This window comes from Anarhichas minor, unplaced genomic scaffold (genome assembly GCF_050575085.1).
Source record: "Anarhichas minor isolate MPS153535 unplaced genomic scaffold, ASM5057508v1 ptg000016l, whole genome shotgun sequence".
Lineage (NCBI taxonomy): Eukaryota > Metazoa > Chordata > Actinopteri > Perciformes > Anarhichadidae > Anarhichas > Anarhichas minor.
In genome coordinates, this window is record NW_027466462.1 from 4905204 (window position 1) to 4930638 (window position 25435).

At 41.7% G+C, this 25435-nt stretch overlaps 5 protein-coding genes across 11 annotated transcripts in view; 4 read left to right on the forward strand and 1 right to left on the reverse strand.

Annotated features, from left to right (window-relative positions):
- Nucleotides 1-42: 42 nt before the first annotated feature.
- On the forward strand, nucleotides 43-2623 carry fis1 (fission, mitochondrial 1). The gene is made up of 5 exons (XM_076092674.1): nucleotides 43-139; nucleotides 593-725; nucleotides 1378-1454; nucleotides 1592-1697; nucleotides 1784-2623. Exons 1-5 carry the CDS (start codon nucleotides 95-97, stop codon nucleotides 1885-1887), a joined length of 465 nt encoding a protein of 154 aa, XP_075948789.1. The 5' UTR covers nucleotides 43-94; the 3' UTR covers nucleotides 1888-2623.
- A 5363-nt stretch (nucleotides 2624-7986) lies between these two features.
- cldn15a (claudin 15a) lies at nucleotides 7987-10143 on the forward strand. The gene is made up of 5 exons (XM_076092240.1): nucleotides 7987-8203; nucleotides 8521-8685; nucleotides 8917-8998; nucleotides 9089-9196; nucleotides 10047-10143. Exons 1-5 carry the CDS (start codon nucleotides 7987-7989, stop codon nucleotides 10141-10143), a joined length of 669 nt encoding a protein of 222 aa, XP_075948355.1.
- Nucleotides 10144-11544: 1401 nt separating this feature from the next.
- Nucleotides 11545-17308, forward strand: dnajc3b (DnaJ (Hsp40) homolog, subfamily C, member 3b). Its single transcript, XM_076092683.1, has 12 exons — nucleotides 11545-12010; nucleotides 12670-12780; nucleotides 12913-13037; nucleotides 13199-13273; nucleotides 13382-13525; nucleotides 13815-13996; nucleotides 14146-14265; nucleotides 14498-14603; nucleotides 14738-14858; nucleotides 15153-15291; nucleotides 15409-15557; nucleotides 15814-17308. The coding sequence occupies exons 1-12, from the start codon at nucleotides 11926-11928 to the stop codon at nucleotides 15954-15956; spliced, it is 1500 nt and encodes a 499-aa protein (XP_075948798.1). The 5' UTR covers nucleotides 11545-11925; the 3' UTR covers nucleotides 15957-17308.
- Nucleotides 17309-17668: 360 nt separating this feature from the next.
- On the reverse strand, nucleotides 17669-18975 carry naa38 (N-alpha-acetyltransferase 38, NatC auxiliary subunit). The gene is made up of 3 exons (XM_076092684.1): nucleotides 18845-18975; nucleotides 18304-18478; nucleotides 17669-18100 (listed from the first exon to the last, which is right to left on the reverse strand). Exons 1-3 carry the CDS (start codon nucleotides 18881-18883, stop codon nucleotides 17976-17978), a joined length of 339 nt encoding a protein of 112 aa, XP_075948799.1. The 5' UTR covers nucleotides 18884-18975; the 3' UTR covers nucleotides 17669-17975.
- A 4186-nt stretch (nucleotides 18976-23161) lies between these two features.
- chd3 (chromodomain helicase DNA binding protein 3) overlaps nucleotides 23162-25435 on the forward strand; it is a 34654-nt gene continuing 32380 nt past the window's right edge. For 4 of the 7 annotated variants that reach the window (XM_076092682.1, XM_076092676.1, XM_076092681.1 and 1 more), the window contains exon 1: nucleotides 23162-23530. In XM_076092682.1, the coding sequence (XP_075948797.1) occupies nucleotides 23368-23530 (163 nt within the window). In that variant the 5' untranslated portion in view covers nucleotides 23162-23367. The remainder of the gene's footprint in view (nucleotides 23531-25435) is intronic. The other 3 variants (XM_076092678.1, XM_076092680.1, XM_076092677.1) reach the window with 3 other exon arrangements.

Sequence of the window (25435 nt, forward strand, 5' to 3'; positions counted from 1 at the left end):
GATAACGGAGGCTTTACTAGAGAGATCTGTAGGTGACGTCGATCAGCTATGTCACGTGATAAAATGGGCGGAGCTGGTATCTGTTTCCGGAAACATGGAGGCGGTTGTGAGCGATGTGGTAGCTCCAGAAGACCTTTTGGTAAGTTTACAAACTGTTAAACCTCTGCATTTAATTAAATCATACATCAGAAACTATGTGCCACACGTAAGCGATGTCACCTCAACGTATATCTTCTCGGTAAATGCTGAAACTTGTCTTTAAAAGCGACGTGTCGGGAGATAGTTTGACGCGTCACGTAGCTGGCTAATGCTAACTATCGTGTTTATGATCAATAACTGGTGTCACGGTGACATCGTAATTTCGGCTTTAAGATTTAAATGACTCATGCTAGTAACAGTTTGGGAATGTGGTGTACTTATTTGACCTTAAAGCCAACAGCTGGAGGGTTAACTACAGCTTTCTAGTCAGAAAACAACACACGAGTGTTAACTCTTAACATCTGTCAAAAACAAACACACTAAATGACACTTTAGTTGAATATGACACGAGTCAAATGACGTCGGTCGCTTCATTTCTGCTTTGTTTTGCCAGAAATTTGAGAAGAAGTACAACAATGAGCTGGTGAAGGGAGCCGTCACCAAAGAAACAAAGTTTGAGTATGCTTGGTGTCTGATCAGGAGTAAATACACAGAGGATATCAAGAAGGGGATTGTGCTCTTGGAAGGTAAGTTAGTGCAACATATGCTTTTCTTATTATATTCTAAGCTACATGTAATGTAATGTAAGACTAATAGTGGGGTTTTGGGGCATATATAGATATTTGAAAGTTTAAGAAATACAAAATATTGGAAAAAGATCCTTTTTAATTGTGGTTCTTAATTAATTCAGATATTTACTTTGGTCTTTATTGGACATTTTTACATAATTAAGTGTGTAAAAAAAGTAGATGACAATCAAATGAAATATGTTAAATAAAATATGGTATCTAAACATAATAATCAATTGCATAAAGTGTCTATATATGTTAATCTGGGGATAAAGAAAAACTTAAAATATAATAATGTACTTTGTCTTTTTGTTTGTCATAATGATTAATGTATCTGTGTATTTAAACTAGAAAAATATATAATAAAGTTTGGGAAGGACTTACCCAATCTTGCCTCATTTATGTGTAATTTACCAGCTACAAGTTTAAGATTTGAAGTGTTTTATTATTACATTTGAATGTATTAATAATGTCTTTAAGTATAATTGTTAAAGAATGTATGTGTATATAGAGGACCAGGTAAATATCAGACAAAGTGAGGATGCTGTAACATTTTAGTTTTTCAAAATGTAACAGTTAAAATCAATTATTATTTTTTTTTTTGTTCTAGAACTTGTTCAGACGGCATCAAAAGACGACTCCCGGGACTTCCTGTTCTACCTCGCAGTGGCCAACTACAGACTCAAAGTTAGTGCCGCTCCCAATGTCGCAGCAATGTTGGGCGTTGTTAAGTTTGATGGCAACCCTCACATTTGATTACGTGATTTTAAAATGTACACACATCTGACTTCCTTTCTATTTCCTCTCTCCTGTTCTTCTTCCAGGAATATGAGAAAGCCCTGAAGTACATTCGAACTCTTCTCAAGAACGAGCCGGGGAACAAGCAGGCTCACGAGCTGGAGAAACTCATCGTCAAGGCTTTGAAGAAGGGTACGAGCCGATCTTCATCGTTGGTTATGTCCCCCTGTTGTTTGTGTGTTTGACCGCAATGCTGACGTTCACTTGTTGACCTCTAGATGGCTTGGTGGGCATGGCCATCGTCGGGGGAATCGGTCTGGGCGTGGCCGGTTTGGCGGGCCTCATCGGCTTAGCTGTGTCAAAGGGAGCTGCTAAATCCTAACCTGGACATGGGGCGAGATGTCTTCACTGCTGGGCTGACTCACCGACTCTTCACCTGCATAAATACAAAAATAAAGTGTGTGGAGAGAGCTTGATGGCTGTAACATTTTGAAGTAGAGTATGCGCCATAACATATATTAAAGGGTTTGAATAATTCCAGTGAATAACCATTTTTTAACAGGGTTGAGATTCACCATACATATGACATTACTAAGCCGTCTCTTCACCCACCATAGCATTGCACTTTCTCACTATTTGTGTAAATAAATTAGGATAGTCAAATGCAGCTCAGTTTTATGTGTTCTTTCTATTTAGTTTGCAGCCTGAACGTCCCACGTTTAAAGAATGTCTTTCTGAAAGTGCAGTTGTGGTTCTGTAACTGTCTGTTTAATTATTTTTTGACAAATAATTGGTAAAGAAAGTGTTGTTGGTGGAAGTGTAGCTTGTGAAACCAAAAGCGACAGCAACGATTTGTTTGCTGCAGAGGTAGCATGCCGTGATGCTGGTAGAAGAGTGTAAATTGAGCTGCTGCTGCTGAAGGCAACGAGAGGTTTGCATTTATTCTTGACATGATGATTCTCTTTTTTTTGTTTGTTTTTTTGTTCTGAATACTACTTCAAGGGAGGCAACACACTTATTAGAAATTCATGTTTTGCCATTTAAATTGCATTTACCTGTCTTACATTTAATGCGTTGTGTTTGACATCTTGTTAAATAAAAAGATTTTGAACTGAGAAGATTTTTTTTTTGTCGTCAGGAAATTATTGTCGAGCTGAGTATCGTACTCGCTGGTATGTATCTCCTGTTGCTAAATGTAATACTCCAAAAGCATCAAACAATCAAACATCTCTAAATAACATAAAAAGTGACACATTTACATTGCATTACATTTTACATTGTCCAAATAAAAATAGAATAATTGTAAGGAAAAAAAGCAGCAAATCTTCACATTTAAGAAGCTAAAAATATGACAAAGAATTATCAAAATAGTCGCCACGTTTAATTAATTACACAACTTTTCATATGATCTTGATTAGTTTAATCTATAACAAATTATATTTTACATATATATATATATTATGAGTGTGCTTTGTTTTTAACTGTTGTGAAAGTCGAAACTTTTTCCATTGATGTCGACACATCTGATCAATATATCAGTCATTTTAAGAATATTTTGTTGACAGAGCAAAGTCCAATTAACTTCTTATCTTATCATTTATTGACTATTCATTTTACGATGTTTTGGTGGACACTGTAAAAGAGGGCATTGTGATCACTGAGTGTCTGAGTCTATAGCACCAGGATTGGACCGAGCCTTGTTCACTCGCTGTCGATCATCCTAACATCTTGACCCACAGATAGATTCAAGTCTCCGGCGCTGTGTGTTTTACAACGGGAAGTCGTATGGAGGCTATCAGTTGTGTGTGTTATCAGCCTCGTGGGGTGTTACTCATTAACCCATCTGACAGGACCGAAACTCCCCAGGGACAGATGAGGGAAAACAATAATCTTCTTTGGTGTGAAAGAGGTGAGAGAGTGGGAAAACCAAAAGAGAAAAGGGAGGGTAAAGGTCCCCAAAAAATGAATCTAATATCTAAACAGAGGAGCAGAAAAGAAACCTAAACCCTAACCAAAACTGGAGTGGTCGTCCGACTCATCCCATGTGCAGCTTTAACGTCAATGATTCATCAAAGCCAGTGTAATTCAGATCAGCTTCAGTGAGTTTCAGTTACGAGGGCCAATGTTCATTGAGTGTGCACTGGTTTAAACACATGGCTGAGAGACATTAATGTGTAATCACCTTGAAGAAATAGAATACATCAGGGAACGCGGTGTATCGAGCTACGCCCTGTTTGTTTGTATGTCATCACACAGGAATATAAAGTTACTGTATAATCCAGTAGAACAGTGCTTTATTGTCTGTCACTTTATATTACTGCAGGAAGAGACGGAGGAAGAGACACGAGTTTTGTCTTAACTTTATGTTTAGTTAATGTGTAAGATTTGTTCCCGGCTTTGATTATTTCCTTTTTTGCATTCTTAGATTTTATTTGCAGAGCAGACCAGCTGCAGAAAAAGACATTGAAACACCGATAGTGGAAAAGGAAAAACATTTTGTGGCCTTTTGGGAGGGCAAAAAAAATCACTGAAAGTGTCCAAATTCTTTCAGAGACATGCTAGCACTCAACTCTGTCTCCTACAAATGACATTCCCATACAAAGACATCGCATTGCGAAATAAGTTTTGAGTGCAACATATGTAAATGTCCCCGCTGCGGGACTAACAAAGGATTATCTTATCTTATCTTATCTTATCTTATCTTATCATAAAATTGGGTGTCCGTCGAAATATAGTCGAGAGTGCAGTTTAGTTGTATAGTGACGTACATTTGTACGTCACTATACAACTAAATGGCTCTATGGATGGTAAAACCAGTCTGTTGGGTTGATAATCAGTCGGTCGGCCCAACGCTTTGGTCCAGATTGAAATATCTTTGCAACTATTAGGTGGATTAGCACAAAACTATGTACAGGCATTCATGATTCCCAGAGGATGAACCCTAATGACTTTGTGATCAAAATTTTAATAAGTACTGCTTTTTACTAATTAGATCTCCATCATCCTCACTTTGTACCTAGTGCTAATTAGCAAATGTTAGCATGCTAACACACTGAACTAGTATGGGGAACCTGGCAAATGTAGTTTTGTTAGGTATATCATTTATCAAGAGTTCAACACTCATAAACTCTAATTTGATTGACAGTTACCTTGCAACTAAAGCAACAACCCACCAACTGTCGTCATATTTTTATTCAAATATTGCTGCATTCTGATTGGTGCAAAGAAGTGTATGACATCACCTTTTTTTCCAAATGAGGTCCACCCACTTCAAACCAGTGAGAAGAACGAAAACACATAAATCTCTCATATGAGACAACTGAAACTGTTTAATCTGGCAGAAACTCGTGTGTTTATGTTGGACCTCATTGCTTTTAGTAATAAACCTATTTATGAATTATGTTTTAAGGCCGTTTCAGGGCCAAGCATCTTTTAACATGTGTATCTTAAAACATGTTTGTTAAAATTGAAAATCAAATATCATAAAATGTATCGCTATAGCTGTAAAATAATAAAATCAACCTATCTGCACTAAGAGTTGTGAGTGTTTGATATATGCCTGGACCACAAGAAGGTTTGTAAATAAACCAGCACACAGACATATTTTTTACTAACTAAGTTTTTCTATTCTGTTCAGTCATCCCAGGACAAGTTATTCCTGGAAAGCACATGGTAAAATGATGGGCTTCAGGAAACATATAAACTTTTGTTTTCTTAGACTAAACCTCTGTGACATTCACATTTAATAACACAAACTCAACAGCAACCGACCGCTGCGGCCAAGTAGGCTGTAAAAGCTGGCTTTGCAAACAGCTCGGCCATAAAATGAGACATTTATGGCGGGGCAGGATCCAGTTTTCAGAGGAGCTCAGGAGGAGATGAAGTTCATGAAATGGTCAGTGAATTTAGGTTTAGCTTTGGTTGGAATTTCTGCCTTTGTATTTCAATTTACAAGATGGACTTTGGTGTTTAATTAACAAAGCACAAGAACAAATAGTTAATAAATATAAAAAACAATCCAAGAATATGAGACTTGAATCATCTCACTTGGTAACATCTCAACAAGACATTTTGACATACGAGCACAGTTGTAAATACAAAAAGGAATCGATGGCTGAATTCCATTTAGCTTCTTCCGTTTCAGGGTCCTGGTGTTGTGTATAAAACATGTTCAAATATAGATTTTGGTTGAAATCTACAACCATTTCTGTGGCACTGCAATTGATTTACAAACTTTCCTTTGCGAACGCTTCACCTCCCGTTTCCCTTCATAAAACAGCTGAGGTCAGGTTTATAGTTGGTGCACTCACTGTGCTTCTATTTCTGGAGCTTCATTCTTGACCTTTACACAAACGAGTTTGCTGGTTTACAAATCTCCCCGCCTCTATACACTTTGGGGGCTTTGTCTGAATCGCTGGCTAACATTTATCTTAATTTGACAACACTGACCCAGCAGCTATCAGGAGGATTATTAATGAAGACGTACAAACACATAAACTACAGGGTGAAGTCAGTAACTTTAGACCTTAATTACATGTTGATACCTTTCCAATTGTTACAAAGTCTTGGGTGTGGTGCTCAGTGAGTGTTAACCTTGAGTCTTATGGCCTTGACATTTCTTAACCACTTCATTACTTTACAACCATATATTTACAATAATGTTACTATCTGTAATGTTCCTATATTTTATTAGGACCATTGGCCCCATGACACTAACTAGCATGCTGTTTGCAAATTACTTCATCAGCTAACGTTGTGGAGCAACCAAAGGCAGATCAATGCAGTGTCGCTAAATTACCTTATAGCTTAGCATACAGTTAGCTATCATTACACCTTTACTTTGTACCGTTACATTGTTTATTGTTAGCTAAAATCAACACAGTTTGTATTAAGTTAGTATTGTGGATCGCGTTAGCTGGTGGTGTTGACGTTAGTGAGCAAGCGAGCTAAAGATAGCCAGCTAGCTGTAATCTAGCTATGCTGCATGGTTGCTTTGGCGTTGGTTGCTTCGTGATGTTAGCTGATAAAGTAATTTGTAAACGTCAAGCTCGACACTGTTGGCGCTGTAGAGAGGCAAGGCACCTCGGGACACCACATTAACGTCAAAATCCTTTGGATTTGCCCGCGAAAAAGGCGGGCAAATCCCGCGTTCGCGTTTTTGCCTGCGAAAAACGTCCCAAATCGTTTTGGGACAGTGGAAATCTGTCCACAGGCTGTTATTAGCAACTGAGAAAATGGGCCTCAGTTTTTAAGTTATGTTACAATCTGCTCACAGATTGAATGCGATTAATACTGTTGATGTGGAAACAGGGTAAATCTTTACTGAGATGGATAGAAGAATAACTCGGTGAGCCCCAGTTGTCCTTACTTGAATAGATATATGTTTGTTACGACGCAAATGTGTTCGAAGAAGAATTCCAGTAGTTGCCTTCAGGCAGACGGTTCACAATGCCAATCTGCAGGCTAAATCGGTACAAAAATGTATTTATTCCATCCTCCATCAAATTGTTAAATAGCAACAAGTAGTATTATCTGATAAGATTTTATTGGGGACTAATATATGGTGTATTGTGTGATGCAGCAGCTTGGAGCCCAAGAGAAAATTCCCTGCGGGACAGTAAAGTATATCTTATCTTAAGATCTTGGTACAACATGTATAGAGACAGTCATTCCAAAAACTTAAAGTAACAGGACATTCAATCCATCTCATACACGTCATACAGAATCACTTATTATCACACTACCTCGGCGGAATCAAAACAACGTTGTGTGTGTAATCCTTGGTTCGGACTGTTCGAGTCAGGAACATCTACAAAGGCCTCGTCTTATCTTAACCTTCACACACCCAGAGCCTCCTCACACAAGTGTGAAGTACTCTGAGGACTTTCAAAAACACTAAACAGATGCCAAAGAACAACTAATGCATTTCTGATGCCATTCAGGTGTCTACACACTTTTACTTTTAAAAAGTAATGTGTTTAATGGAGCTTCGGTATGAAACTTGGGGTGTAATGATGCAACATTTTTGTGAAAGATCCAGCACAAAAAAAACGGTTTTTCATCAAAGAAAACAACGTGGTGGAGTGTGTCAAATAACCATGAACAGTGCAGCGTCATTAACACTGACTGATGACCATTGGACCTTGAGAGTGAGCCGATCAACACCTGCTCAGTTTCAGGGGTGTAAAATATGAAAGAGAGAGAGAGAGAGAGAGTGAGAGAGTGTGTGTGTGTGTGTGTGTGTGTGTGTGTGTGTGTGTGTGTGTGTGTGTGAGTGAGGGGAGGGGAGAAGGGAGGAGAGAAAGTCATATAAATCATTATACATATCTGTTGAGCTGGACACATCTCACAGTGGCAGAACAGACACACCGCTCTCTCGCACCAAGAATCAGATGTTTGGTTTTTTATAACAAGTTTTAATAAATTTCAAAAACTGAGACCTGGATATACTTTTGTTTGACTGCTGGGCCGAGGTGGGGTCATGGATCCGATTGTGGAAGTAGTGGCTTTGGTGCTGGTTTTCATTTCCTGGGTGATGGTGGGGGTCACCCTGCCGCACCGTTACTGGAGGACCTCCACCGTCGACGGGAACGTCATCACCACCTCCACCATCTACGAAAACTTGTGGATGTCTTGTGCGACGGACTCGACCGGGGTGCATAACTGCAGGGAGTTTCCTTCGCTGCTTGCTTTGAGTGGTACGGTGACAAAGAAAATTGCAATAAATAATTATAATTGTAGAATTTAGTACTTTTTTTAAAATTCTTGATCCACCAAACATCCATAGATCATTGTAACGTTAAAAAAAAGAAGATAAATAGTGGAAATAAGTTATATTACATGATGTTGCTTGTCAGAAAAAACACCCTGAACTTGTTCTCTTGAAGTTTTCAGAACAGTTCTTTGCTCATACAAACTGGTCATAATCTCATGACCCTTTTTCAAGGCAGATGACAAGAAAAAAGTTGTAAAATCAACTTGTGTTTTTTAAAATTTATTTCCAAAATGTGTTCAGGTTACATCCAAGCGTCTCGAGCCTTGATGATCACATCGGTCGTGTTGGGCACGCTTGGCCTGATGGCGGCCCTGATAGGAGTGCAGTGTTCAAAGGCAGGAGGGGAAAACTATGTTCTCAAAGGGAGGATTGCTGGCGCTGCTGGAGTCCTTTTCATAATTCAAGGTAACGAAGATAAGAAAAAAAATATCTGACCAGTCTGACCTCCTAATACATACCCTATAAATAGATAAGGAAACTTTTCCACAATGCTAATAAATGATAGTCACGTTTTATTGCACATTCAAATCAACCATCCATAAATGTGCTCCTGGTTACCTGAAGACTTTGGACATTTAGTGTAGCTTCCCCCGCTGCTCTGCTAATTATTAAAGAATATAATTTTTCTATCAAAAGGTGTGTGCACAATGGTCGCAATTTCCTGGTATGCCTTCAACATCACTCAGGATTTCTTTGACCCCTTCTATCCCGGGATAAGGTGAGGTGGTGGTGGTGGTGGAGAGGGCCGGTTGAAAGGCCTTTACATGACGCTCACGTGGGCTGACTGACTCTCTGCTGTGTGTTGCAGGTATGAAATAGGAGAAGCACTCTACATCGGCTGGTGCTCCGCTGTGCTCGCCATCGCTGGGGGAGCCTGTCTCACCTGCTCCTGCAAAATGGGCACAGAGGAAAAATAGTGAGTTCAATACTTGATATAATAATCATTAATTTGTTGATGGTGTTAATTTATTGATTGTGACAGTGTATGCATTGCTTTACAACCATTTGCATCGCTCATGTAGTTCCTCTATACACTAGATGTGAAAGTGAGAAAGTTACTGTTAAATGTTAGGGAGTGAAATGAAGAAAATAAGTCTCTTCTCAGCTAGATAGTTGCCTTTAAAAATCCACATAAATAATTTCATAAATATATGTACCCATACTGTTAAATTAAATTGATTCTTTCTATCAGCTCACCATTTATTTTGACTTTTGCCAAATCTTTACTAACATACATGAACATATTGAACACGTGTGATGTTTGTGGAAACTTGAAAATCGTTTAGGGAATAATTCATGGCACTCTGGCGCCTTGTTGTGGCAGAACTTTATTAATTCACCCGTGGGATGTAATAGCAACTCCTAATAGACATGACAAAGGGTTGCGCTGAGTGGTGGGAGTGTTTGGAGTGAGAAAGGCCTGATTAGGCCGCAAACTAAAGCCTTTATGTGAAAGATTTGAAAATTTGAGTTCTGGCGCCCCCCAATGGTTGGATAAACAAACACTCTGGTGCAAGTACACAGTGGTGAGACAAATGGGCAGAAAACATGATAACTGAATACATTTTCAACATCGCCCTCATGATTCTATTCTATAATAGGCCTTTTTCAATGACATGTCACAAATAGGAAAAGCCCAAGGTGTAAATAATAAAATGAGTGATGGCTTAACTCCATTTAGCTACTTTAGTTTCAGGGTCCAGGTATAGTGCATGCTGCCTCATCATCAGTGACTCATGTTTTTGTTTAACCATCTTGTTTTGCAGCCCGTTGCCTCTTCAAAGCAGGGGGACGGTGTACTCTGGAGCAGCACCGACCAGAAGCCAGGCTGCCAGCACGTACGGCCGGAATGCCTATGTTTGAATATGAAAACAGAACTTTGTCACCAAAAAAAAAAAAAAAAACAGAAGACAGAGATCTCATCTCTTGCAAAATCCTGGAGTCAAATCTTTTCATCGACTCAGTTTTTGTTGATGCATCTAACATATCCTGGTGTTCAGCTTTTACACTTTTTGACATGTGGAAAAGCTAAAGGTCTCCATAATGAAGTAACATATCACCACTGAACTGTACATAATCACATTATATCAAGTGTGTACTCTGTAGAAATGATAGCATTGAAATGATAGAATTGAAGTTGTGAAAGTTGTAAAAAGCAAAGCTTCTTATCACCACACATACGTACCATATGCTTGCAATGATTCTATTTATGTTTCACACAAGCATTTACATACCGTCACTTATTTCCAAAGGAAGCCAATCATTTGATGATCTGCGTACACACTTCTACATTTATGAAGGGGAAGGTCAAAACTGTGATGATCCAGATATCTGTGTGTTGTTTTGTACAGTTTTATAGATAGTACCTGTGAAAGAGTGTGAGGACAAGTTATCGTTATTTTGTTTTTGATTTTTTTTACGATGGCGCACAATAAAACGAGTTGTGCTAAACATTTCTGTTTGACTTTGTATTTCCGTGGTTAATAAAGTTATGATTGTATTCTTTTTTTTAAACAAACAATATCAAACTTAATTATTATATTATATAATTATCATAAATATTGCACATAAAGGTACATTTTAAATAGAAATAATAAGCTATTTAACCCAAATTATGGATAAATTACAAATGATGTATAGGCACCAGCATATTCTTTAGACATTCAGAGATCACATCATTATATTCATCCAATAATTGATTTTTACAATTACAACTGGCTATAAAAGTAAAGTTTTGTCTATATGCATGTATAAAATACATTTAGTTCTGCTTCACAATTAAGATATATTGTGTCATATATATGAGGAAATGTCCCATAGCTATTAGAGATATAGTCATATATATTAGTCATAATGAGATATTTAGCAATATTGTATTGAGGCCATGTCCCTCTGGGAATTTGGGGGATGAATGACATAAATATGGGTTTATATTCTACAGTCACAGGCATATTAGACACGTTTTTTAAGGCAGATTCTTAAGAAAATTTAATTCTGACTATAACTTAAATGGCATTTTTTATGCAGCAACAGGCCTCCATATCAGAGCCACATTGAGTGAGTTTACTTTCGATTTCTTGCTTCTATGTGATCCCTATTTATTCACACTAAACCGATACTTGGTCCCATGCAGGGATCGGCGTTAAAATAGTCTCTCCAATGAGAGCGGCCCACGTTTCCAGACGAACCCGGATGTGCGACATGTGGACCAACCACGGGAGTGCGGGGCAAGAAAGGGAGGGGACGACGATACCAGGGGGCAGAACAGGGTTCGTGTACAAAGCGGACTGGCTGTCAGCTGTTCTCCTTCATCATGTTACTTGTTTTGAGTTCATGTTAAAGTCAGTTGAGTCGCTGTCAAGGCTGTCAACTGCTGTTGAACCGTTAATATAGATAAGGGGGGAACCTTTTAAGCGGCGTACCTTTATTTCTACACGGAATTCTATCACACCGGGACCGTAAATACACCGTCGTAGCTGTTCCTGCGGCCCGGGTAGAACAGCGGAAAAAAAGAGAGGGAAAATATGAAGGTTTAATAGAAAACATCACCGTGTCAATGACACGAACCGGTATTTTCACTCGACGTGAAACCAGAGCCGTTAAATTCGCTGGTTCCGGTGTGAAAGTGTGACTAAGAATCGGGAGATGGAGTCGTGTCGGCGGACCGGACTCGGCGGGGTCCTGTGCTCCCTGTCACTGCTGTGTGTCATCCTGGACATCCAGCTGGACGGTAAGCGCTGTCTGTACAGCCACAAACTAGTTCTTAAACTCGGGCGACATGTAACCGGCGTTTAGGAGTATTTAAGGCGTTGCCAGGAACTAGAGGCTTTTGCTTGGGAGCCTTTTTTTCCGTCACCTCCGTGATTAAGTTACCGGTGTAAAGGAAGCATAATAATCAACCTGCTCACACACACATCTAAGTGTAAATATGAAATATTAGGGCTCCAGGGTGACTTCTCCAAATAACTTATTCTATCCAATCAACTGCCCCAGAGATATTAAAACAATATAGAATCAGATCGGAGAATTCTTGGCATTTTTCTTGTTGAATGACTTGAATAATTAAGGCATTGTCTAAATGATCTATTTGTCAATTAGCCCTAACAAATGATTGGGTCATGATGTGCATTATGGCATGTTATATCATGTTGTTGATGATTTAAACATGTAAATAAAATGAGGTTGAGTGCTTTGTTTGCAAGATGCATTCAGAAACTGACTGGAATGTACGTTTAGCTAATCTAGCAAGTGAAATGCATTAAAACCACATTGGTTTTAATATAATAGGCTTAGACTACCCAGTCTGTCTTGTTCTGATTTAATATTTTAGATTTATTTTAGGCTTGGCTTGACTCTAGCGAGGGCTCAAGGGGCTGTTTTATGTTTCAGGTGTCTTGGGGGCGACTCATGTCGAGATCGAGCACCACTTGGAGATGGGCCGCAAACTTTTGGCTGCTGGTCAACTGGCTGAAGCGTTGTCCCACTACCACTCCGCTGTAGGTAAGGTTACTCCCACACTGACGCACATCTACACCGGCTGAGTAATGCCCTCTTCTGTGCTTCACCACAGACGAGAAGATTTTTAGTACAGACAGAATGAGTACTTTAACAAAAATGTTCTTGACATTTTAGAGGGAGACTCTAAGAATTACCTGACCTACTACAAGCGAGCTGCAGTGTTTCTAGCGATGGGAAAATCCAAATCTGCCCTGCCAGACCTGACCAGAGCCATCCAACTCAAGCCGGACTTCCTGGCTGTAAGTTCACCTCATCACAACCAGAAAAACTTGTCGCTTTAAGTGCGTCCATGTGCTGCTTGTCATATTTATTTCCATCTCTTGGGTCTTTCTCTCTTTTGCTCTCCTATGTCCCCCCCCTCTTGTCATCCCGTCTCTTTATTTTCCTGCATATTTTTCAGGCCAGGTTGCAGAGAGGGAACATCCTGTTGAAGCAGGGCAGCACACAGGAGGCCAGGGACGACTTTGAAGCAGTGGTGAGTTTAAAGTCCTAAACCAATGCTTCTATCCTTATTTTTTAGTGTTTTACCTGAAACAGCAGCTCGACAGAACAATGCATCTGTTTTTTTTTTTTTTTTTTTTAGCTGCAGCGCTCACCCGACCACGAAGAAGCTCAGGACCAGCTGATGAGAGCGAACGAGCTGGAGGAGCTGCAGGAGGAGGCCCATGCTGCGTACCACCAAGGGGACTACAGCACCACCATCGCCGTGCTAGGGAGAGTCATTGAGGTGTGTGCCAACTTTAAAGAAAAAGCCCTTTGCATGCAGTTTGTCTGTTGTTGTCTTATGTTCGTAGTTTAATTATTTACCAATATATGTAAAATAAACGTCCATAATATATTAAAAAGGGCATTTTAATGTCAGTTTTCTCCTCCTGTAAAGTGTCCTGTAAAGACACATCTGTTACTCCATCATTCATCTGTAATAACATGCGTATGGATTAAGAGTGATCACCATTGCCTGACTCAGTTTGCACATGTCTCCTCACTCTTTTATAAAAGTCGCCGTCTTTCCTCAGATCTCTCCGTGGGACCCTGAGTCGCGGGAGCTTCGCGCGGAATGTTACATCCGAATGGGAGACCCGCAGAAAGCCATCCAGGACCTGACGCCGACCACGAGGCTGCGCAGCGACAACCGCGCCGCCTTCCTGAAGCTCAGCATGCTGCACTACAGCCTCGGAGATCACCGCGAGTCTCTCAAGTGAGCATTGTTGCTGGGGGAGTAAACAAACTACGTTGATTTTAGCCAGCCGGAGTCATGCAAATCCAGCTGATTTTCATCTCAGAGAGCTTCCTGTTTACCGTGTTGTTTCGTCAAAATGTCATTCTCACTCGTCTGTTTCCGTGCAGTCACATCCGAGAGTGTCTGAAACTGGACCAGGACGACAAAGAGTGTTTCGGCCACTACAAGCAGGTGAAAAAGCTCAGCAAGCAGCTGGACTCGGCAGAGGAGCTCATTCAGCAGGAGAGGTGGGTACTTCTTTGGGATCGGTGCACTTTCCCTAAATCGTGATCCTCTGAAGAACATGTATTTACAACATGCGTCTGTCTGAAACAGAAACACACGCACTGCAACCTGCATGTGATTCCAGTTCTTTTGATATCTGTTGACACCAACAAAACAGAAATACAGGAAAAAAAGTACACCTGCAGCCTAACTAACCTAATTAACGACCCTGATCTTCTTTGTACACACCATTAGGCATCAGCAAGCCATTGATAAGTATCAATCGGTGATGAAGACGGAGCCGAATGTCCCGTTCTACACCAACCTGGCCAAGGAGAGGATCTGCTTCTGCCTTATCAAGGTGAGGGAGGGGGAGAGAGAGAGAGAGAGAAAGCACTGGTGGCCCAGTTGTTGCCGGCATGTAACGGTTCTTTAGGCCTGTTATCTTTCTGTGATGAATGGCAACACATTGTCCCTCTCTCTCGCCAATTCTAGCTTAACTTGGCTCTGGAGGCCATAGACGTGTGTTCAGAGGCCCACCAGAGAGACCCCCGCAACGCCAACGTCCTCCGAGACCGAGCCGAGGCGTTCATCCTCAACCAGGAGTACGAGAAAGGTAACGGGACTCCCCACACCCTTCAGGGGGACGCCTTTGACTAAAGATCTATACACACTCTTGCATTTGCACGCACATGAAAAATATAGATGTGGTGTGTCTTTTTTTTCAGCAGGTTCTTCAAGGTTTAAGATGTCAATGATGCTGTAAACCATTGAGCAAAACACAGATTCAGAAGATTAATTAATAGTCTAATTAGATGAATTAATAATTATATTGTGCAGATGCAATCACAGCATATTTGTGGTGGACAAACATGGTTTTTAACGTCTTTTATTATTTGTTTCCGTTCAGCGGTGGAGGACTACCTCGAGGCGAAAGAGTTCGACAGCGAAGGCGAACGCCACGATCTCAAAGAAGGACTCGACCGAGCTCAGAAACTGCTCAAAGTCTCTCGTAAGAGGGACTACTACAAGATCCTCGGTGTCGGCAGGTAACCAGCCCCAACCGGTTTTATTACAAAAGCGGTGTTAACTTCCTCCGTCCATTGTCGAGGACCTCATCGAGCGGATTGCTCCAGATAACTCTTCACAAATGTTGTTTTTGTCAGGAGTGCAAACAAGCAGGAGATCATCAAGGCGTACAGGAAGCTGGCGATGCAGTGGCATCCCGACAACTTCCAGTCCGAGTCGGAGAAGAAAGAGGCGGAAAAGAAGTTTATCGACATCGCGTCGGCTAAAGAGGTCCTCACTGACCCAGGTCAGGAGCTGAGAAAAAGTTTATGGCAGCCTATAATGTCACATGTTCACACTACTAGTAGCTGATCTAAGAAAGAAAAGTTCCACATTTGTGGACATGTGCTCATTCGCGTTCCTGCTGAAATTTAGAAGAGAAGATTCATTTCCGTTATCAGGCGTTGAGATCTCCATGTCTGCATCGTGTTAAACAATGCTTTAGCTTCCCCCCCCCCCCGTCTTTAAATTTGTCCCTCCATGCTTCCCGTTGTCTTTTCCAGAAATGAGGCAGAAGTTCGATGCAGGTGAGGATCCCCTGGACCCTGAAAACCAGCAGGGCGGAGGCGGAGGACAGAGCTGGCCTCACAGCTTCAACCCGTTCGAGTCCGGCGGCAGCTTCCACTTCAAGTTCCAGCACAACTAGAGAGGAGGCCTTGACGAACACGAGGGGGGGGGGGGCGGGGGGCGGGACATACGGGAAGAACAACAACAACAACAACAACGGCGGATTTAAGGAGAAGTCTTCCTCAGAACTTGTGCTTCAGCTTGGACACAGTTACTTGAACGTTTGATTTTGAATGCAGGTCTTGAGCTGTACAGTGAAAAGAAACCTGGACTTCTCACCACTAAAACGACAGATCTGACTGGCTACTGTTCACTAACTCGTGGTAATTAACTCGTCGCTGTGGTTGAAGGAAATGAAGTCTTGTGTCAACACTTGAAAGTCGGCTCTTATCGTTTCTTTCTTTGTGCCATTCTTCGAACCTTTTTATCAAGGGACTTTTTGATTTCTGCTCGCAGTATTCTTTACATGTCGACTGATCTCGGTCTACATTTTTGACCACGTCGAACCTTCTCTGTCCTAGAGAACCAAGACTTTTCTACACCACGGCAGCAGGAGGGTTTATGTTGTCGAGCTTCTACAGTAATGGGAAGTAGGTGAGACTTCCGCACTAGGAAAGGAAACTTGGTGGGTGTTAAAGCTTTGAAATCCTATGGATCTTAAATCGGTGCGGCTCCGGGATTGTTTGTGATTTTCTTTTAAATTCCTTTTTTGTTTTTCACCAGCTATCCAATTGGAATAACGTGCTAATTCTGTATTTTATGGCGTCTTTAACCGGCTATATATCCAGATCCAAACATTGTGGACGTAACTTATGAATGAAGACTCGGCAAAAACTCACACGTGAACACAAAAACTCACACGTGAACACAAAAACTTGCACTTTTACCCTTTTTGTTTGAAAAACTGGCCATCTTCTCCACTCCTGAAATGTTACTGCAGGTTTTTTTTTTAAAGCCTTTCGAAAGACTCTTTACAAACTAAGTGTGTCTTCAATGGTTATCTGAGAGCCTCATTTGTCAAAGTCCCACATAAAAGTGCACATTTTAAATGTTGTACTGAGCTGGGGTGGTACATCAGTTACAGATAAAATGAAACTTTGTAAATGAGGCTCCGGTTTTACAGCCAGGAAAGACGCACAAAAGTTTAACCCGTAAACCAAGATGAGATTATTTTAAAGATTTGACTTCTAAGTTATTTTTGTCCAAAATGGTTTAAAGGTGCAGTGACTCGTCACTGCTTTGAATCCTGTCTGCTGCGCGACTGTGAACCAAATGTGACCGGCTCTTTGTATTTAAATCGACTGAGTGGGACGGTTTTGTTTCTGGGTTTTCTCTCTTTTTAGGGCTTTCTGCTGTTGGTGGCATCAATTTCACCGTTGCCAAAACTGAATCAGCTGACATGCTCCAGCGTATTAAAAATAATTGAAGCAATCTTAATTTTGTCCTAATTTCATGACGCATGGCATGCAAAGGGGACGGCTACAGAACAGCTCCCCCTGCAGCTACAAGTATTTAGTTTTATAGATGTTCATCCTCAGATATTTGACATATAGTCCAGTAATTTTAAGTACATTTTCATAACTTCCATTGAACTCTTATAACATCATCAGACTCACTATAGAAAGAAATAAGATGTTTTTTTTAATCCCGCACATTCTTGTCAAAACCACAATGCTGGTAACTTTACCCTGTGATTTATTTTTCATCTTCATACTTCTAGTCTCTAAAATCGGTGGCGTTCCCCTTTAGAAAGCACGTCGCTCCTGACACACAAACTTTAAACACAAGGTCTCAAATACAACAATGTATTTTAAAACATAAAACAAAGATGTTCTCTGTACACTGAAACATTTCCACACACATCCACGGATCTGCTGTTTGCGTCACCTTCTCATACACACATGTATTGTACAGCTGCCGCTGCCAACGGACACATCTTCAAGCTTAGAGGAAATGGCTAAATCCAGAATATTGACACGGGAGTTCTGCATTTGAGGAGGTGAAGTGTCCGATAACATCCTCCAACGAAGACGTCCACTCTCCTTTGAGCTCAGCCACACGTCGGCCTCTCTGAGAGACAGACAGGACGGGGCCTTCATCAATGGTTCGGTCCAAATCCGTGCGTGTCCTCCAGACTGTCTGCCTCCACCTCGATGGATACCACGTGGTGACCGGGGATCATGGCCAGGCCCAGGACTCTGGGTTCGCCCTGAGAGAATGTGTCTGAGGACAGAATGGATTCAAAGAGATTATTGTGGGAAATAAGATGGACTAATAGTGCTTAACGAAAATGTTCCAGGATTTTATTTTATGTTTGGTTGACTGTCGGGTTGATAATGACACACTGATGTCAGTGTCCTTTTGCATGATGGAATAGGCTTGTTATTGCTCGGCCATCTTTAGTCTTCACCTGTATATTTATTTACCTGTGGATTTGAGGAACTCCTGAGCTGATCCGAGGATGACGTTGCAGTCTCGGTCCGTGCAGAGGAACAGCCCCACTAGAGTCCGACCGTCTGTCATGCGGATCTTCATGTTTTTGTTCAGGAGCCCCTCTAGTTTCTGCCGGGCCTGAGACGACGGGGACACGTGAGAGTGCTCCTGGACGAGAGCAGAAAGATAACAGACTAAACCAACACTGAAGAGCTGCTTTCTGCAACCGTCAATAAATGCATTCAGGCAACTGTATGCTGATTATGCCACTACAGATAGCTATATAGATGCTATGGCTAAGAAGCATTATGTATCTAAATATTATCTGGTAAATAACGCGGCCTAACGTCACACAGGTTAACCTAACGGGTGACAGTTGTATTAGCTGATTCGTTAGCCACCGGCTAACGTTAGCACCAACAGAAGCCTTGATAATTTAAACTGTTTCATGTATGCCGTTTTCTCCCCGTTACAACAACGTGAACAATCATGTAAAATACAAAAAAGTAAATAAATAAAGCGGGATGTACATACATGTGTCGAAGGACCATTTTCCTCAATCATTGTTGCCATAGCCCTTCTTCTTCTTCCCCTACATTTGCTTACGGAGCAATTTGTCTGACGGACCAGCTAAACCGGAAACTTCACATCCGGTGTTTTTTTTTCTTTTTTAAAGGGAACGACACACCATACTGACGGAGCGTTATGTAATATAACATTGAGGGTTAACATGGAAATGTAAAATTAGGTGAACCGTTAACCTGCATTGGTAGCTTATGACAGTTCAGAGAAAAGGAAGTAAACAACAGATAAGGAAGACTATTAAAAGCAAGAAGGTCTCACACCTGACCTTTTAATGACCTTTTAAAAGATACTTCAAGTCTGCAGAAATACAGAGAAAGTATGATATTTAAAAGAAAAACTGTGTAAATGTTGAAGGATAGTGGCACATTGAATTTCCCTTCATCTCCCAGGACTCTCCTTAGTCAGTTACTTTAAAGACATCAGCTTACATCTTGTTTTATTTGTCTGATAATTATAATAATTAGCTTTATTCCATATATTAACTCCTTCTGTATGAGCAATTACAGGTGTCAAATGCTACCTAACAAGCTATCTAACAAAGTGAGGCTATAGCAACAAAAACCTTCAGTGTTTTAAACTAACTATACAAAGCTGCATTCATGTATTGCTCGTCAATACAACTCGTCATTCGTAAGAGAGGAAGATTGTGTTATTTCTTCTTTTAAAAAGTTACACAGTCTCACTAGGACACAATGAGGGCCCAGACTTCACCGATTGCAATATGTGAAGCCTTTATTTTTGTTGTGTGAGTGGAAAACTCTAAAACAGGGGTAGATACAGATCTTAAAAGATGTGTCATTTCATATATAGGAGTGTTGGTTGGTCAAAAGAACCAAACAATTAATATTTCCGAGGTATTCTCTTGATACTCGTGTATTTTTGACACCTTGTGTCCTCAGGCTACTACCCACATTGATCCGCTGATGTTGTCTGCACACGTCCACCCCCTCCCGGCTGTCACACTGACTGGGCCAATGGCGTCGGAGAGCCTGCGGTGAAGGGATTAATGGTACGAGGCGGGACCGCGTCAGAGGAAAATCAACTCCCTGACGTCACAATGTTACAGCTGCAGGTGAGTAGAATGTGCTGTACTGCATTCTTCCTTTGATTCGTTGAGCCTCACTACACATGCAGGCTTTTTGTTGTCATTAAGGCGGTGGTGCAGCTATTTGCTCTACCTTTATACTAAATGTGTTATGGTCTTAAATAATTACGGAATTTGACAAAACAATAGAAAGGCATTTATTCCCAACCAAACGGTATAAAATAAAATCATTTCTACAGACATAAAAATTGGTTTAAGATACATTGGCCACTTGGTATCAGAAGAAAAGAGATGGGGGTTGAGGCAAAACTAGAACCAGAATAATCTAAAGCAAATTAAACACTGATGAAACCTCCAAGTCTCACAGGGCAGAATAAGCCATATTTGGAACCTATTAACTGGCTCATGCAAGTCTGAACACAGAGAATACATCACCACTTTCACTTAAAACACTTTGCTGGGATATGTGAAGCTAACTTTTCCCTCCCGAGCCCACCGCTACGTGACGTTATTTGAGCATTATCTGCTCTCCGTGTCGCCTCGGTTCAGACGGCTCAGCTCTGAACGGAGCACAAGGGGCCGGTGTCTTCCTCTGTGTCACACTGCATAAAATCTGGGTTAGCTACAGCGCAGCACCCAGGGGAGGCGCTTTTCACCACTCATCCTCGCCATGTCTCCCTGCCAAATGGACACAGGGGGGGGGGGGCAGCCTCAGCACAGTAGTGCAGTGTGTCAAGGCCTGCAGCATAACAGAGAATCCTGGCTAGTTTCACCCATTTATTTATTGTTGTTGTTTGTAGACGCATAGTGAGACACAGTCACAGCTACGAATACCTCCAGTATGGAGGTATTCGCATGGATGCCGTGGGTGGGGGTGCATAAAGTAGATATGCACATAACGCACCCGTCTCGCCAGTCACCCAATCTGTTAGCAGACACCTCTTGCATTGCATCTCTCTCTTGGCAGATGTAGCCGTTGGATCAGACACTGACAAATTCCCCTAACGTCGTCGTCTGTGGGCGCGCGGGGAAGCCGAGTACAGGCACCTGTTGCTGCAGACGAGGCGAGATGGAAACACTTGTTTACAGGATATCCAGTTATTGGTGTAAAAAGGTGAAGGCGACAGAGTAACGAACGCAGACGGAACGCCGAGAGGATGAAAAAAAGATGCTTCACACAATGTTGTGGCTGCTCTCTTCCCTGTTTCGACACATTGAAAATGAAAAGTGTTCTTGAGATTATTCATGCAAATATCCCATGGAAGGGATGGCACTGTCCCTCATAACATAACTACACATTTGCATATTTGTTATGTAGCTATATATTAGCTTGGCAAGCAGTTCAGTTATTTTTGTTTAAGTGTATAATGCGGTTCAATTGAATACCGATGCCAGCGTGCAACAGCATTTGAATTGCATGAATGTGTTAAAAAAAGAAGACCACGCAACAATAGTTACATTTATGCAGCGAGTTCAGGCTCGTTAAGTCACTCGTTAAGTGACCAGCTGTGTCCAATTAACGGATTGATGCAGTGACTGGTACAACATGATTATGTTGTGAAAAAGAAGTTTCGGTCTACACGTGTGTACATATTTAAGAAAAATATACTTACATTTAGGTGACCTTCTGACTGACTATTTGTTTTAGATAGAAGGATTTAAATCAAACATACTGAGGGTTAACTTTTTGGAGAAGCAGCGAATCAGTTCCACCTTCTGTTTTTTTACATTTTGACATATAAGAAGGAAAGCACAGCTGTTACTATTATCATTTACGAGTGTCTCAGTACGACACAACACCATGACCCTGAAACTCAAGCAGATGAATGGAATTGACCCATAATTAATTCATTTTATTATTTACACCCTACTGTGACGTGTCAAATTGTCTTCAGCAAAAAACAAAGCCTATTCCATAATAACAAATTCTTTACAAAAGGTCCACATACTAGCTTTTTCAACTAAATCTCACAGTGTGCTGGTGTTGGATGCAATTAAAAGCTCCAGAAACAACTCCTATGTGGACGTTTGGTCAAGATTTCTTTTGTCCAGCTTCTGTGAAGAATGAAATGTGAATAAACCTCTCACATATTTATGTGATTCGTGGGATTTAACACCCTCTGACTGCTAATAAATCAACCGTAGCTGCCGGAGGAGTTACATCTATGAGAAATATGATTATTGCATTGTTTGTTGCTCATTGACACGCTTTGTTGTGGCTTTTTATTTATTTATTTATTATATTAAATGCAATGAAATCAGTCAAATGCGATGAAATCAACACCACATGAATTGTTAAACTACTTTTATTTCTTTTCGTCTAAGACACCCATCACATATGCAGACGTTTCAAATCAGATCATTTTTCATATTTCATCCTCTACACGTTCTCCTGTGTGATCCCTCGATTCGGTGGTGAGGTTTGAACGTGAGAGACAAAGCAACATTTTCTTTTGTCAAAAACAGAAAGTGCCCCGAGCAGCCACCGAGGGCTGGCTCGGGTGGAGGGATTCCCATGTCCTTACTGCCATCCAGTCCAAGAGATTTTACAGTAAGAGTTAAAACAAAAAAAACAAAAAAAATCTCCTGTGTTTGTCTCAAACCTCTGCACCAGAGGCGGATAAGGCGCTTTGAGCTGTTTATTATGGTGCTTTATAAAGGGGGGGGGGGAGTATAATTTGCATATTGTGAATTGTTTCCATCCCCACCACAAGTAGTTAATTTTTAAGCAATACAATCTGATGTAAGTCTGGGCATGGCTGCGGCAGATTTTCCCAACCCCCCTCTCTCTCAATCCCTCCCCAACACACTCACACTCACACACACACACACTCTGCTGCTCCAAAATAATTTTCATACAACGGTGGGGGCTCCGGAGAATATAAGGTGGCCATATTTGATAGATTTGTGTCGGGCTCTGCAATGCAGAGAGAGAGAGAGTTGGTGCGTGTGATGTTGCATGTGATGTTGCAAGTGACACTGACACCAGGCAAGTCTGTCTGATCCGGACTTGGAGAAAGGAGAGGGGAGGGCTGACAGAAAAGTAACAAATAAGTAACAATGTAACTTACATGCAGTCACACACCCCTTTCTCTTGTAACAATGTGTACGTTTTTAAGGAGGGAGGGGGCGCGCACAGAGGAGAAGGAGAGAGGGGAGAGAGATAGAGAAAAGAGGAGGGGGGTGCGTTCTGAAATAATATAGTCAGCCATTTTTTATGTAAGGGGATTTTTCTTATTGGGGGGGTTGTTAAAAAATAAATATAAGAGGGCGGCCATCTTTGTTGCTCTGCCTAGTGTAAAATATTTCAAAACGCCCCCCACTTTTTTTTTTCCTGTGCCGATTTGAATATTAAATAAATATCACACATTCGGGGGCAAGAATACGCTTTTTTGAATACAAGGACGGATCCAATGACCGGGATATAATGTCCTCTCCTCTCCGGTCCTGTGAGGAAGACGAGGGCATGGTGGTTAATTCCGAGGGAGGAGATTTTGATGAAGAAGACGACGACGGAGACCTAGACGAGAACGCAAGCGACATAAACTCGCCGGCGGCGCCTCGGGAAACTGCAACACCAGCCGCGCCAGGTACGGTAAAGAAAAACTGGCGCACAAGTCGGGAGCGCGCGCACACGAAATAAAAAAACACACATACTTACTGGCGGTTATATTTTTGGGAGAACGGGCATGTCAGAAAGTAGCCGGAACCCGCAGTTTGTGCGCCCAAATCGGTGCAGGTCCAAGTACGGTACAGTGAGAGATCAGCGAGGACTCGGGTGCGCGCATACAAAATAAAAAAACATACTCACTAGACCAGATTTTTTTTTTCTTTAAAAAAAAGGCACGTTTCACCGTCTTAAACTGCGTTACATCCCCCAGTTTTTCCACCTTTATGTGGATTTAGGTGCCATGTTTGCAGCTTTAAGAGAGGCGGGGGGGAAGAAGAAGAAGAAGAAGAAAAAAAAAGACGAGAGCGCGCTTTGAAAACAGAAACATAACTCCTCTCCAGTTTGCAACAAAACGCAAAAAGACTGTGTCCCCTCGTCGTTTATCGTCGGGACAGCACGCTCATTATCTCCCCGCTCCGCTCCCTCGAGCTCCTCCAGCACATCCCAACAAAAAGTTTAAACTAAACTTGCCGCAGCGGAATTTCCGCAAAAGTCACTTCTCCAACATCACAAAGTCGCCGCTTGTTTTGTCCCCTCAAATCCCTTTTGACAGCTCCTAGACTCGGATGACAAGGAAACGAGCAGGCCGGGAAATAAGGTCGCCCTGAAGGGTTAATAAAAAAAAGACTGGCAAAAACATGGACTCCCCTGGCCGGAGGCTACATATATATATATATATATATGATACGTATCTCGAGAGGGTGCGTTTCGCTTTGCAGACATGAAAGCGTGATAATGTGAAACCGTGGTGCCAGACACAAAGTTGCCCCCCTTACCCCATTGTCGCTGTGACAGGTCAAAATAGGACACCGCTTCTGCACGCTTTACAGGACAGAGAGGTGTGACTGTTCAGCTAGCTTAGCATACATACCGACTAATTAGCCGAATGCCATGTTTATTAAATGTATTTATACACATATATATATATATATATGATAGAACAAGGTGTTCTTTTTGTGCTCCTCTCAGCAGCAATACTGTAGGAAAGAGGATTGAAGGCTTGTGACATTCTGGAAGTTTCTGTGACAGTGGAGCCGCACGGGGTTGCAGTGAAAGTAAAAGGGTGCAGAAAGTAGCGGTTGGTTAACCACACTGCAACAGTCCAAAATAGCAGTGCAGCAGCCTTAAGGTTGCAGCTTATTCATAGAAAAAAACATACAATAACTGGGGATGTTTTGGATTTGGGTGCAGATGTAGCAGAAGAGCTTTAAAGTGCAGATGTCGTATTGTTATAATCATAATTAACTCAAGATAAACGGGACACAAGTGTAATTTCCTGTGTGAATATTACAGGAATCATCCGTTGCTTTGTCTGTAGTGTTAATTGGCTCGACTCCGGACCCGCCGTGCCAGACGGATACATTAGTGTCGAGCTTCCCGTCGGGGACCTTAACCCCCACGCGACCTCTAAGCGGCGGTGGTCGGGGGTCCCCGTGTGGGGAACAGCAGAGCGGTGAAAGGAGTCGTTCCAGTTCAGCGCACCGTCCGTCCCGCGGGCGGCCTCCGGATCACCGAGCCCTGCGTGCGTGCTGCCGCCGCCCACGGCACGTCTTCGGCGGCTGCGCGCGGCACGGACAAGCGGGGTTGGTTGTTGGACGGGGTGGGAGTGAGGAAGAGGAGGGGGGGTGGGGTTGCTGCTGCTGCTGGTGGGAGCGCTCACCAACAAAGGCAGACAGACAATAAAAACACCGACAAAATAACTGTAGCCTATCAAACAGGGTGGTTGCACGGTCGAGACCGCAGCCCACATCTTGGTTCTGCTTTAATGCTTTGCTGCGTTTTTTTTCTTTTGAAGCCGAGGCGGCTGCTATTTCCTCCATCGTTC